The 13,935-nt window shown below is 39.3% G+C and overlaps 1 protein-coding gene across 21 annotated transcripts in view; it reads left to right on the top strand.

Moving 5' to 3' along the window:
- PLEKHA8 (pleckstrin homology domain containing A8) overlaps positions 1-13,935 on the top strand; it is a 110,922-nt gene that overhangs the window by 42,277 nt on the left and 54,710 nt on the right. For 17 of the 21 annotated variants that reach the window (XR_014066905.1, XR_014066906.1, XR_014066909.1 and 14 more), the window contains exons 10-12: positions 2,160-2,218; positions 2,594-2,724; positions 3,370-3,440. Coding sequence is in view for 12 of the 21 variants with exons in the window: in XM_081534835.1 (XP_081390961.1) it covers positions 2,160-2,218; positions 2,594-2,724; positions 3,370-3,440 (261 nt within the window). In the remaining 9 variants the exon portion in view is untranslated. Of the gene's footprint in view, positions 1-2,159; positions 2,219-2,593; positions 2,725-3,369; positions 3,441-4,495; positions 4,580-5,295; positions 7,923-13,935 lie in introns of those variants that run through there. The other 4 variants (XR_014066904.1, XR_014066908.1, XM_081534833.1 and 1 more) reach the window with 2 other exon arrangements.

The following is a 13,935-nucleotide window of genomic DNA, read 5'->3' as shown; positions in this document are numbered from 1 at the left end:
GTACACTTCTAACAGTAATGTATGAGTGTTCCGGTTGCTTCACATCCTCACTAGCACTTGATGGTGTCAGTATTTTTGGTTTTAGTCATTCCTGTGAATGTCTAGTGGTATCTTGTGGCTTTAATTTTTATTTCCCCGATGACTAATGATGTTGAGCTCTTTTTCATATATCAGCCATTACTGTCTCTTCCTTTGTGAAGTCTGTTCATATCTTTAATTTATTTTTAAGAGTTGGTTAGTTTTCTTTTTATTATTGAGTTGAAAGAGTTCTTTGTGTGTTCTGAATAATGTTTCATTGTAGACATTCTCATTATGAATATCTCCCCCAGACTATGGCTTGCTTGCTTCTTTTTTTAATGATGCCTTTTGAAGAGTGGAGTTTTTAATTTTCATTAAATTGATTTATTTGATTTCTTTTATAGTTAGTACCTGCAGTATCCTAAGAAATCTTTGCTTATCCCCAGGGTCATGAAAATATTCTTCTGTGTTGTCTTCTACACTCTTTATTTTTTATGGTTACATCTATGATCCATCTTGAAATTAGTTTTCTATGTGGTGTGAGGTAAGGGTTGAGATTCCTTTTTTTCTTTTCCTTTACCTTGTTGTTCAAGAACCATTTTGTTGTTGTTGTTGTAAAAGCATCTTTTTTTACGTTACTTGGCAGTTTTTTGAAAATCAATTGATGCCATAAGTGTGGATCTGTTTCTGGACTCTTCTGTTTCAGTAATCTGTTTTTCGTTACCCTAGAATTATAGTATCTTAATTACTGTGCCTCACTTGTAAGGCTTGAAATCAGATAATGTAAATCATCGTCTTCAAGGTGTTTGGCAATTCTAGGTCCTTTGAATGTCCATATGAATTTTAGCTTTTCAATTTCTATTAAAAAGTCTGTTGGGATTCAGTTGAATCTGTAACCAGTTACTAGGAAATTCGTACCTCAAACAACGTTGAGTCTTCTATGAATGTGTCTTCTATGAATACGCTGTATCTCTCCATTTACTTAGGTCTTTATTTTCACAGCAATGTTTTGTATAGTGTAAAGATCTTACATGTCTTTTGAAGCCGCCCAGCTAGCTCAGTCGGTAGAGCATGAGACTCTTAACATATCTTTTGTTATGAATAGATTTTAAAATTTTATGTTTCTTTATGGTATCAGAAGAAGTATATCATTTTCTAATTGTTCATTAATAGCATACAGATACAGTTGACTTGTATATTGAGTAGTTTTTTATAATCATGAATGAGTTAGTTTTACAAAATGTATTTTCTGTGTTTTTTGAAATTATCATTTTTTCCTGTACTTTTCCTGTAATAAATTACATTGTTTGGATGAATTTAAGCCTGCTGTCTTGCTGTTTCTACCATCTTGGCTACTTACTTTGTGTTTGTCTCATATGTTTTTCTTTGTATACTCCTTTCTTGATTTCTAGCCAATTGGTCAATTATTTTTTCATATTCTATTTCACCTCCTCTTTTAGCTTTTTAGCTACCTTTGTTCTAGCCTTTCTCTTGGATGAGTCAAGTATTTTAGAATTTTATTACATTTTGTCTTTTTAGCTATACTCTTTGTGTTATTTTTTTTTCTTTTAATTTGCTCTTCCAACAAAAATATTCAAGCTACTATATATAATTTTAAATTTTCTAGCAGGCATGTTAAATTTGTAAAGCAAAACAGATAAAGCTAATTTTAATAATGTATTTTATCTAACTTGGTATATACAATGTATCATCTGAACTTGGACTCAGTATAAAAGAATCATTAATGAGCCTTTTTTTTTTGATACTAAGTCTTTGAAGTCTGGTATATTTATACCTACTGCACATCTAAGTTTGGAATAGGTACATGGATTGCCAGGTGCTCAATAGCCACATATCTACCAGGTACCATATTGGACAGTGCAGCCCTAAGGATTACAATATACATTCTCAACTTACAAGATGATCCTCACGTCTCACATGCCCTTAAGGCCTCATTGTAGTTACTCACCAAAGAGCAGTATAGTAGAAAAAAGTAACGACAGTGTCCCAGAAATCTTTGAAACTTATGTTTAGAAAATGATTTAAAAGCAAAAAATGAAAGTTGGGGGTGTTATCCATTAAGTTTATTTTCCACTTGAAAAAAATTCTTTTTCAATGATGTTGTCAATTTTTTCTTCTAGACAAACTTGGCCCTACGGTGTTTGCTCCTGTTAAGATGGATCTAGTTGGAAATATTAAAGTGAGTATACTAGCTTGTCTCTGAAGACTTTATTTGGAGGGAGTAGTTGGATGAAATCTTATTCAAAAACAAATGGTTGTTGAGTTTATACTCAGGATAGAAAGCATAGGCCAGCTGTAAGAGCCTTTTTCATAGAAAAAAAAAAAATACTTTAAAAACAGTACCTTAAAACCCTCAAACTAACTATTTAAATCTGGCTTAAACCCAATAAAAAATTCTCAAACAAATAAAACAGATTACTTGGAAAACATAAAGAAGAAGGTAATAGAGGCTTAATTTATTTTAGTTTCTTAGAGGCCTGCTTAACAAACTTATGTAAACTGACTTGCTTGATAGCTTTAGCACTTTTAACTCATTTCTCTGCTTTTCCTGCAGAAAGTAAACCAGAAGTATATCACCAACAAAGAAGAGTTTACCACACTCCAGAAGATAGTGCTACATGAAGTGGAGGCTGATGTAGCCCAGGTTAGGAACTCAGCTACGGAAGCCCTCCTGTGGCTGAAGAGGTGAGGTGGCCGGGGTGGGGCAGCAGGTGAAATCTAGTCAAGTTGAAATGTTACCTGCAATAAAATTGTTAGGCGAAGGAGGCTACTTCTAAGTGAAGGCTGTAACCCAGTTGTACAGAAGGCCTGATGAATAGAATGCCAACTTTTTTTTTTTTTTGCCTCTGTCTTGATAGTGGTAAAACATTGTTCATATTGATAGAATATGTAAGAATCATAAAGGACAGTAAAGCTGATTAGTTTGTCTTTAAGTCAGTGGATCACAGACTGTAGCAGCATCAGAATCACCTGGAGGGCTTATTAAAAAAAACAGAGATTGCCCCACCCAAAACCCACAGTTTCTGATTCAGCAAGTCTGGAGTGGGGCCCCGGAATTTGCGTTACTGACTAGTTTCCAGGTGATGCTGAAGCTGCTGGTCTTGGGACCACATTTTGAAAACCACTGTTTAGGTATTTCAGATGAGAATGACCTAGGGCAAGCTAAAGGGAAATCACAGGGAAGAAACATAGAAAGGACAGCCACGTGACTTGATCTGTTTATTGCTGTGCCCAAGATACTGTTGAAAAAGAAGCTTATGTCTGCCATTTTTTCATACCCATTCACTATAAGTGAACTTTGGAAATAATATTTCCTCCTCTTTGTTTTAGAGGTCTCAAATTTTTGAAAGGATTTTTGACTGAAGTGAAAAATGGAGAAAAGGACATCCAGACAGCCCTGAGTAAGTGTTCTTTACATTTTGATGGATTAATTGAAGAGGATGTGGAATGGAGACGCCTGGAGGAGGAGACAGGGTGTGCTTTCCAAGATTTGGTTTTGTTTCTTTTCTATTTCATAATTATTAATTGTTTCTTATGTGCTTTGTTAGAAAAGAACCCATGAGATAGTGACCTGGTTATTTACATCTAACTTATTAAAAATCAGTTTATCGTAAAGAAGAGCTAAATTAATAGAGAGCCATGTTTTAATAGGAAAACCTAATATTTTAAAGAAGTCAGTTCTTCTTAAATAAATCCTTACGTGTCATGAGCCCTACATAATTTTCCCAGGCTTCCCTGTCTGAAAACTTGATGATGTGCCATGAAACAATATAAAGCTGATATTTCTGTAACATTGTATAAAAAATTTAGATGACTTAATCCTAACATCAGTCCGTTTTTACAGGTCAGGTTATAGAAATTCTGAAAGATTAAAAGACTTGCTAAGACCACAAAGGATCTGGAGCAGGGTCACTTTGGGGTTGCTGTCTCCAGGGTCTTCATTTTTCCCACAAAAGGTCTTCTCCACCATCACTGAGCTACCTGCATTTTAGGGCTTCTCATTCATCCTTGAATTTCGAAGACAGTGTCAATTATATTGTCCACTGTGTGTCCTGATTTCAGTACTAAAAGTATATTCATGACATACCATGACAATTAGGACCCCCACCAGTATCTATCAAATTTCATGACTTTGTGGAGTGATTAAGATCATGGATTTCTGGATAGTGTTGTGCCCTTAGGCAATTTACTTAACTTTTCTGTGCCTCAGCTTCCTCATCTATAAAATGGGAATGATGATTTGATTTCCCTAATAAGATTGTTGTAAAGATGAAGTAGGTTTATGCATATGAAAAGATTAGAAATTTGGCATATAGTAAGCACTTAAAAGTGAAAGTGAAGTTGCTCAGTCCTGTCCTACTCTTTGCGACCCCATGGACTGTAGCCTACCAGGCTCCTTCATCCCTGGGATTTTCTAGGCAAGAGTACTGGAGTGGGTTACCATTTCCTTCTCCAGGGGATCTTCCCAACCCAGGGATCGAACCTGGGTCTCCAGCATTGCAGACAGGCGCTTTACCATCTGAGCCACCAGAGAAGCCCAGTAAGTACTTACAGAGGTTAACTCTATTGTTGTTTATATTCTCATCATCATGACATATGCACAGTTAATAACCTACCAAAAAATGGGGCTTATTTGTCCCAAATCAGAAATGGAAAGTTTACAAAGCTCAATTGCTAAGCCCAAAATTTCCCTCCAGACTGACTTCTTAGCATGGAAATTTCACACTGGAAGGAAGATTCCACCACCTCCACCTGCAAGAAAATGCAGATGACATGGGATTCAGTACTGGGTGCCTGGTAGTGCAGTCTGCTTGTCACAGGATGCTACTGCTTTGTGATTGTTGGCTGTGTGAGGGGAAGTGCAAGATGCTGATCTCAATACCCCTCTGCTGGAGCTAGGATAGAGGAGAACCCAGCTGCTTACCTTGGAGGTCAGAGGAAGTTGAGGATATACCATATCTGCCCTGCCCCATCCCTATTTTTCCCCTACCTTTTACTTTATTTGGAGACTGGGCCCAGAGATGTTGACTTTGTGAAGAGTGAGGAGACTTGAAGGGTAAATGCTGCTTCAAAGCCGAAATAATCACAGCCAAGCAACTTAGCAGGAGCAGCAGCAGTCTCAACTTTTCCTTCTTTCTCTTCCCTGCTGGACTACTTTTAGTGCAAAGGAAAGGGGGACTATAAATTTGAGATTTTCATCCTGATGCTTAGGATTATTTCAGAGGTTTTCATGATTTAAATCATCTTTGCTTACAGGGATTCCTAGTTTCTTGCTGCTGTTCAACGTGGAGCGAGAAAGCTCTCCTAACCACCGCCTCCCCTCTGAACACAGACACAACAAGCTTTGTGCAAACAAATAGAGCTTTATAAGAAATGTTACATATCAACTACTCAGAACCCATAGGCTCCTTATGCATATTTCTTCTAGACAAATGGCTTCTTTTTTCTTATTTTGAAATAATAGCCTTTATAAGTAGAACTGTTATTTAAAATGAGGTGGTTTGGGTATATAGGTTAAAGAGTGGGTATGTGTAATTTATATGACATATATAGGCAAATTAGCTTACATTTTTTCATTCTAAAATTGAATTTGAGTTATTGTAATAACAGCTTCCATTTATAGAGCACTCAGTGTTGGTGTGACACAAGGTTCTCCATAAACATCTTATTTAATCTGAGTACTCCCCTTTTATATTGATAAACTAAACTTTAGAGAAGATAAGTACTTTCCCTAGGGTCTCAGATCCAGATCAGTGGTTCTCGGGGTGGTCCAAGGACAGCAGCATCTGAAAACTTACTAGAACTGCAGACTACTGGGTCCCACCTGACACCTTCTGACTCAGAAACTCCTGAGATGGGACCCAGCAGGGCATGTGATCCCAAGTCAGTTTCGTTCAGTTCAGTCGCTCAGTTGTGTCCAGCTCTTTGCGACCCCATGAACTGCAGCACGCCAGGCCCCCCTGTACATCACCAACTCCCTGAGTCCACCCAAACCCATGTCCATTGAGTTGGCGATGCCATCCAGCCATCTCATCCTCTGTCGTCCCCTTCTCCTCCTGCCCTCAATCTTTCCCAGCATCAGGGTCTTTTCCAATGAGTCAGCTCTTTGCATCAGGTGGCCAAAGTATTGGAGTTTCAGCTTCAACATCAGTCCTCGCAATGAACACCCAGGACTGATCTCCTTTAGGATGGACTGGTTGAGTGATTCTAATCCGTACTACAATTTGAAGCCCATTCATCCAGAGCTGGGATGTTGAAGCTCACGTGTTGCTAGGCTACATTTTGTTATTTGGGAATTTTGACTGCCTCTAAATGATTATTAAATAAGCAGGAGTAAAAGTACTGAAATTAGTTACCCATAGTATCAGTTAATTTTGCCTCCTTTTCATGATAATTGACTGGTTATCCAATGCCTGAAAATTTTTCCTAACCTGGGAACAGCAGGACAATTAGTGGGGATAAATTAAGGATAAACCTTGGATGACACTCCCAAATTTGAAACCCACTGCTTAAGACAGGTTTTGAGGTAAATGCTCAGAAAACTTGCATAGTCTTAATGGCTTTGAAAATGGGAGATGATATGTAAAAGTTGGAAATGACAAAGTGAAAGCAGTGACGTCTATTATCTTTCTGGAAAATGCATGTATAGTCATTGTATTGCTGCAGTTCTGTGACCTAGAATGAGTTTTCAGCATCTGGAAGGAGGCCATCAGCTTTACACTGCCCCCTTTTGCATTTGAGCCATCTCTTGGATCCCCCATAATGATGATCAGAGTGGAATGTTTTGGGTGGTCTCATGCCAAGAGCTGCTCTGAACTCTAGTGTCCTCTGATATTCTCTAGAGATCATTGTAAGGAAAGAGTTGGGTACACAAAGCAAATGTGTTTAATGATCCACCTTGTAGCTGAGCCCCTCCATCCACAGATGCCACATCAAAAAGAGGCTTCAGAAAGCATCCTTGTAAGTGAAAGGAAGAAAAGTTGCTCTGCCATTTCACGCACCATTGTACTAAATGTTATATGCTCTGCACTACGCCCTCAGCACGATAGCATATTGCCACATCCCTCACCTCCAAATGATTTCATAAATGTCAGATAAGCATTAACCTAACCAAGATCTCCAGCACAGAATAGGAAAAAAAATTAAAGGGTACTCAGTTATACAGTTAATATAAAAGGCTTTCACAAATAAGGAGAGCTATATGAGAGAGAGAAAATCAGAACTCGTAATCAGATATTTGACATCAAATCATAACTTGATCTAACTGTTTTGAAAGTACTGGGACATGTGAATGAAGTCATGCCATCTTCAGAACTATTCACAGCATGTGCTCTAATGGCAGAACTGGCTTACAGTACAAATTTTCATCTCCATGGTGCCTGAAGGTAACAAAGGATATCTTTGGGTACTTGTTTCATCTCTGTCAACTGGTTATTGAGTTAGCTTTTCTCCAAACTATTCATTTTGCCTGAAACTTAGTCACTATAAAGAATTTGGGGGTTTTCCTAGTAGTAGGTCTTTTGGTGTGTGTGCTCAATTGCATTCAACTCTTTGCGACCCTGTGGCCTGTAGCCTGCCAGGCTCCTCTGTCCATGGAATTTCCCAGGTGAGAATACTGGAGCAGGTTGCCATTTCCTACTCCAGGATATCTTCCTGACCCAGGGATCGAACCATGACTCCTGCATCTTCTGCTTGGCAAGCGGATTCTTTACTGCTGTGCCACCTGGAAAGCCCATTTATATTATATCAAATATTTATCATTTGCCCAAATATATAAACACAATTCCACCTACTGCCTCATGACCCCATTACTTCCGAGAAGATTTTCATCCAGAATTTGTAGTTTATTATTATATAATAAATGTTTTTATACTTTTACTATATATTTATGTGTCCATGAACAATATCTATAAAAATTGCCTGTTTTAAACTCATATACATGGTGTCACATTATACACATTATTCCTTTCTCACTCGGTATATTCAGATTTATTTACTGCTTATTCACTTTCAAACCTTTCTTCATTCATGATTCTTGTCTGAGGACTCCCTAATTTATCTCATTTGCAGAACTGAGATAATTCGTGTTTCCTGAGCTCAGTGAATGATTGATTCCACACTTCCTTGCCTTTACTTGTCTGCCTCTCAAACTCTCTCTTAAAACTTGGATTTGTATTTCTTCTTCATGCATTCTGCTTCTGGACAGAATAGCTGCCCGTCAGCAGTAATGGAAAGGTTGTTGGTACTCAGATGCTATAATAGGTTGAGGCATCATTTCTAAATACTTCGTAGAAAGGTTTTGACTAACCATTAAAAAAAATCAGATCAGCATTGTTTCCATAAATAGAATAAGGATCTGATTTTTTTCAAGATACAGCTGGGAAAAGGCACATTTTTCATTTTCATTATTTTGTTTTATCACAAAGAATAAACATCAGTTTTGTCAGAATGCTTTAAAGTGACAGGAATGCCCTAAGTTCTCATTGCTTTTAGTTTTGTGACCTTGGACAGGTAACTATCTCTCTGGGCCTTCTGTTTTTTTCATCCATAAAAAGAAAAGAATTGGGCAAGGTGACTGTCAGTGCTTCCTACTCAGAAATTTTGATTCGGTTTCTAAGGAACTGACACATTTAAAAGAACTGGAAGAAGGGAATCATTTATGTCTTTTCAGAGGCCAAAAATACTTCCAGATTATAGAACATGCATTATGATAATGAATGGGTAGTTCAGTGAAGATTAATGTATTTCATTTTCTAATCTTCTCTAGGTAACCAAAATAGGTCAGGCTTATAGACTTCATCCTAATTTAATGCGTCCTCATGTGATAGGGATATGTGCAGCCCTAGAAGTCACCTAAGGACTTTGGTCAAGTCTTTTTCTTTTGTGAGTTTTATTTGTTGGTTTTCAATTGCAGAAGTGGTCTAGGCCTGTTTCAGGACCCAGCCGAAATTCTCTGCTTCCCTCTTCTGTTAGACCGCCTGGCTGGTGTTTTGCCCAGTGGAACTCTTCTCTTGGCAAGATGCAGGCACAGCAAAGACCAGCTGCCTCCTCTAGAAGGACCAGGTGGGATACAGAGATAGTGCTGCTGTAGAAGCTCTCTCTTCCTTAGACCAGGCTGCCCCTCTTACTTGGACTCACCACATCCTTGTTTTCTTGCTATCCCATAGAAGGGGGCGTGAAGAAAGGTTTCTGGGCCTTTTTGAGTAGTTGACTTCACTGGCAAAGGGTAGGAAAGGTATAAAGTCCCTGAGGTTGGAGAAGTACTGAATCCAGAGCCCTTATAAACAGGCAGTTTGTCTGCCAGGTGAGCCCTGGAGCTGAAGGCTCAAAGACCAGGACAGGAGACAGCTGTGTTTGCTACATACTGTAAAGAAATGTGGGTTTCTTTTTACTTCCCTACCACAATTCCAAATTAGAATGATTGTGACTATTAGTAGAAGAAAATAATACTATCTGTATAGGAAAGAAGACTTAAAAGGATATACCTCTAGAATGCCCTATGTGGTCATCTCTGAGAGGCATGATTATATATCTCTTTAGTGCTTCCCTTTTTACATTTTCCATATTTTTAACAATGAACACATTATTTTTGAAACAAGAAAAAAAAAGCAGTAAGTTTTATACCTTTTTAAACTACTACTGTGCCTCAGATGGGAAGTTCAGAATCCTTGACATGGCATTAAAAGGTCCTCCCAGTTTGGCCCCATCCCCAGTATCTGCAGCCCTAGTGAATGGTTCTCCCTTCCTGCCACCATCTCCAAGTAGCTTCCTCCGTCTGAAACTCCAGCCACCACCCTCCTCTCTGCCCTAGCCAGCCTTTGAGTGTCCTCTGGAGACTTCTCTCTGTCCACATGCTCCAGGCTGCATTCACCTCTCTCCTTTTCTGTAGTACTAGATACAGATGTCTGTTACAGCAGTTGGCAATTTACATAATAATGATTTGTTAACCACTGGTTCTCTTAAAAGCCCATGAACTTCCTGAGGATAGTGGACTGACTTTAAATCATCCAGAGATCCATGCTGCCTTGCACAGTAAAGGGTGTGCGGTAGGCTCACACTAAATTCTTATTGATGGAGCAGCTGTTCCATTGTGATTGTCCATGAGCAGATTGTAATGGCACTGAATTTCATCTGCTAATTTTTAATGGTATTTAATACCTTACATGGATGAGGATCACAAGAAATACAGTTTTCCCACTATACCTCTGTGACTCACCTCTGGATGTTTCCCATGGACCTGTACACTATCTTACCAGCCCAGATGGCTCCCTAGATGGTTGGAAAGTTGACTGTCTTGCTGATTTACCCCAGAGGCTGTGCCTAGTATTTCCTGCCCATCTGCACCTGTACACTTTGTGTGCTAACAACCCTTTCTTCACTAAGGTCTTATATACCATGTAAAATGTCTCTGATAACATCTGTCCCCTTAGAGAATCAGATAGGGTTTAAGTGTGACTTAAATTGAAGACTTGTATCTATGACAATGCCTTAGCCCTCTCAGACTCTTCTCCTAAGAAAAAGATTGAATTTACTCTTGATTTCTCCTTTAGGTTCTCTCTAAGAGCTCTTTCTACACTTGAATTTATTGATTTTTATCATTTCTGCTTTAGCTTTGCGATACTGGATGCTGGTATTTCAACCCATTCCTAAAACAGAAATCTGCTGTTTAGAATTCAAATGTACAGTCTTATTTTATACAAAATATAATGTATTTTATGCAAAATTGAACTGTGTAAAACTGTAGTAAGGTATGCTAAAAGTTCCCTTTTGAATGAATGAAAAGGGAACATAAAGATGGGCACAATAAAGGACAGAAATGGTATGGACGTAACAGAAGCAGAAGGTACTATGAAAAGGTGGCAAGAATAAACTGTACAAAAAAGATCTTAATGACTCAGATAACCACAATGGTGTGGCCACTCACCTAGAGCCAGACATCCTGGAGTCTGAAGTCAAGTGGGCCTTAGGAAGCATCATTACAAACAAAGCTAGTGGAGGTGATGGAATTCCAGTTGAGCTATTTCAAGTCCTAAAAGATGATACTGTTACAGTGCTGCACTCAGTATGCCAGCAAATTTGGAAAGCTCAGCAGTGGCCACAGGACTGGAAAAGGTCAGTTTTCATTCCAATCCCAAAGAAAGTCAATGCCAAAGAATGTTCAAACTACTGCACAATTGCACTCATCTCACACACCAGTAAAGGAATGCTCAAAATTCCCCAAGCCAGGCTTCAATAGTACGTGAACCAAGAATGTCCAGATGTTCAAGCTGGATTTAGAAAAGGCAGAGGAACCAGAGATCAAATTGCCAACATCTGTAGGATCATCAAAACAGCAAGAGAGTTCCAGAAATACATCTGTTTCTGCTTTATTGACTATGCTAAAGCCTTTGACTGTGTCCATCACAACAAACTGGAAAATTCTGAAAGAGATGGGAATACCAGACCACCTGACCTGCCTCTTGAGAAACCTGCATGCAGGTCAGGAAGCAACAGTTAGAACTGGACATGGAACAACAGACTGGTTCCAAATAGGAAAAGGAGTACGTCAAGGCTGTATATTGTCATCCTGCTTATTTAACTTATATGCAGAATACATCATGTGACATGCTGGGCTGGATGAAGCACAAGCTGGAATCAAGATTGCTGAGAGAAATATCAATAACCTCAGATACGCAGATGACACCACCCTTATGGCAGAAAGTGAAGAGGGACTGAAGAACCTCTTGATGAAAGTAAAAGAGGAGAGTGAAAAAGCTGACTTAGAACATTCAAAAACGAAGATCATGGCATCCGGTGCCATCATTTCATAGCAAATAGATGGGGAAACAATGGAAATAGTTCAGTTCAGTTGCTCAGTCGTGTCCAACTCTTTTTGACCCCATGGACTGCAGCACGCCAGGCCTCCCTGCCCATCACCAACTCCCGGAGTTTACCCAAACTCATGTACATTGAGTCGGTGATGCCATCCAACCATCTCATCCTCTGCCGTCCCATTCGCCTCCTGCCCTCAATCTTTCCCACCATCAGGGTCTTTTCCAATGAGTCAGCCCTTCGCATCAGGTGGTCAAAGTATTGGCGTTTCAGCTTCAACATCAGTCCTTCCAGTGAACACCCAGGACTGATCTCCTTTAGGATGGACTGGTTGGATCTCCTTGCAGTCCAAGGGACTCTCAAGAGTCTCCACCAACACCACAGTTCAAAAGCATCAATTCTTCAGCACTCAGCTTTCTTTACAGTCCAACTCCCACATCCATACATGACTACTGGAAAAACTATAGCTTTGACTAGATGGACCTTTGTTGGCATAGTAATGTCTCTGCTTTTTAATATGCTGTCTAGATTGGTCATAACTTTGCTTCCAAGGAGTAAGTGTCTTTTAATTTCATGGCTGCAGTCACCATCTGCAGTCATTTTGGAGCCCCCCAAAATAAATTCAGCCACTGTTTCCACTGTTTCCCCATCTATTTGCTATGAAGTGATGGGACCGGATGCCATAATCTTAGTTTTCTGAACGTTGAGCTTTAAGCCAACTTTTTCACTCTCCTCTTTCACTTTCATTGAGAGGTTCTTTAGTTCTTCTTCACTTTCTGCCATAAGGGTGATGTCATCTGCATATCTGAGGTTGTTGATATTTCTTCCGGCGATCTTAATTCCAGCTTGTGCTTCATCCAGCCCAGCATTTCTCATGATGTACTCTGCATATAAGTTAAATAAGCAGGATGACAATATACAGCCTTGACGTACTCCTTTTCCTATTTGGAACCAGTCTGTTGTTCCATGTCCAGTTCTAACTGTTGCTTCCTGACCTGCATGCAGATTTCTCAAGAGGCAGGTCAGGTGGTCTGGTATGCCCATCTCTTTCAGAATTTTCCACAGTTTATTGTGATCCACACAGTCAAAGGCTTTGGCATAGTCAATAAAACAGAAGTAGATGGAGATAGTGGCAGACTTTATTTTCTTGGGGTCCAAAATCACTGCAGATGGTGACTGTAGCCATGAAATTGAAAGACCCTTGCTCCTTGGAATTAAAGCTATGACCAACCTAGACAGCGTATTGATAAGCAGAGACATTACTTTGCCGACAAAGGTTCATCTAGTCAAAGCTATGAGTTTTCCAATAGTCATGTATGGATGTGAGAGTTAGACTATAAAGAAAGCTAAGCGCTGAAGAATTGATGTGTTTGAACTGTGGTGTTGGAGGAGACTCTTGAGAGTCCTTTGGACTGCAAGAAGATCCAACCAGTCCATCCTAAAGGAAATCAGTCCTGAATATTTGTTGGAAGGACTGATGCTGAAGCTGAAACTCCAATACTTTGGCCACCTGATGTGAAGAACTGACTCACTGGAAAAGACCCTGATTCTGTGAAAGATTGAAGGCAGGAGGAAAAGGGGACAACAGGGAATCAGATGGTTGGATGGCATCACCAACTCGATGGACATGAGTTTGAGCAAGCTCCAGGAGTTGGTGATGGACAGGGAAACCTGGCATGCTGCAGTCCATGGGATTGCAAAGATCAGACACGACTGAGAGACTGAACTGAACTGATCCTAAAAGTATTAGTGAAGCCTTACCCAAATTTTAACAACAGACATTGACAAGAATTACATCATTTCAAAGCTAGAGGACTTGAATAAATTGTAAACTGTGTTTAAACTTGCAGCCATGCGGCCTGGCTGTTTTGCTCAGTAAAATGCAGATACCTGATATCCTTCAGCAGTTCTGTGAGCTACTGTTTTGCTGCATAGGAACTTGTGGTTGTGGTTTTGGTGTCTAGGTTTTTTGTTGTTGTTGTTGTCATTATTTTAACCTCTGCTCTTGTTACAATTTAAAATGTCTTGGTATCCTATTATAGGGTCACTCAAGCATTGATTTAATAGCACTGGTGCTTGTACTAG

This window comes from Giraffa tippelskirchi, chromosome 10, assembly GCF_054371585.1.
Source record: "Giraffa tippelskirchi isolate mGirTip1 chromosome 10, T2T-mGirTip1v1.2.pri, whole genome shotgun sequence".
Taxonomy (NCBI): domain Eukaryota; kingdom Metazoa; phylum Chordata; class Mammalia; order Artiodactyla; family Giraffidae; genus Giraffa; species Giraffa tippelskirchi.
Note: the sequence above shows the minus strand (reverse complement) of the source record. Positions and strands in the feature narration are given on the sequence as shown.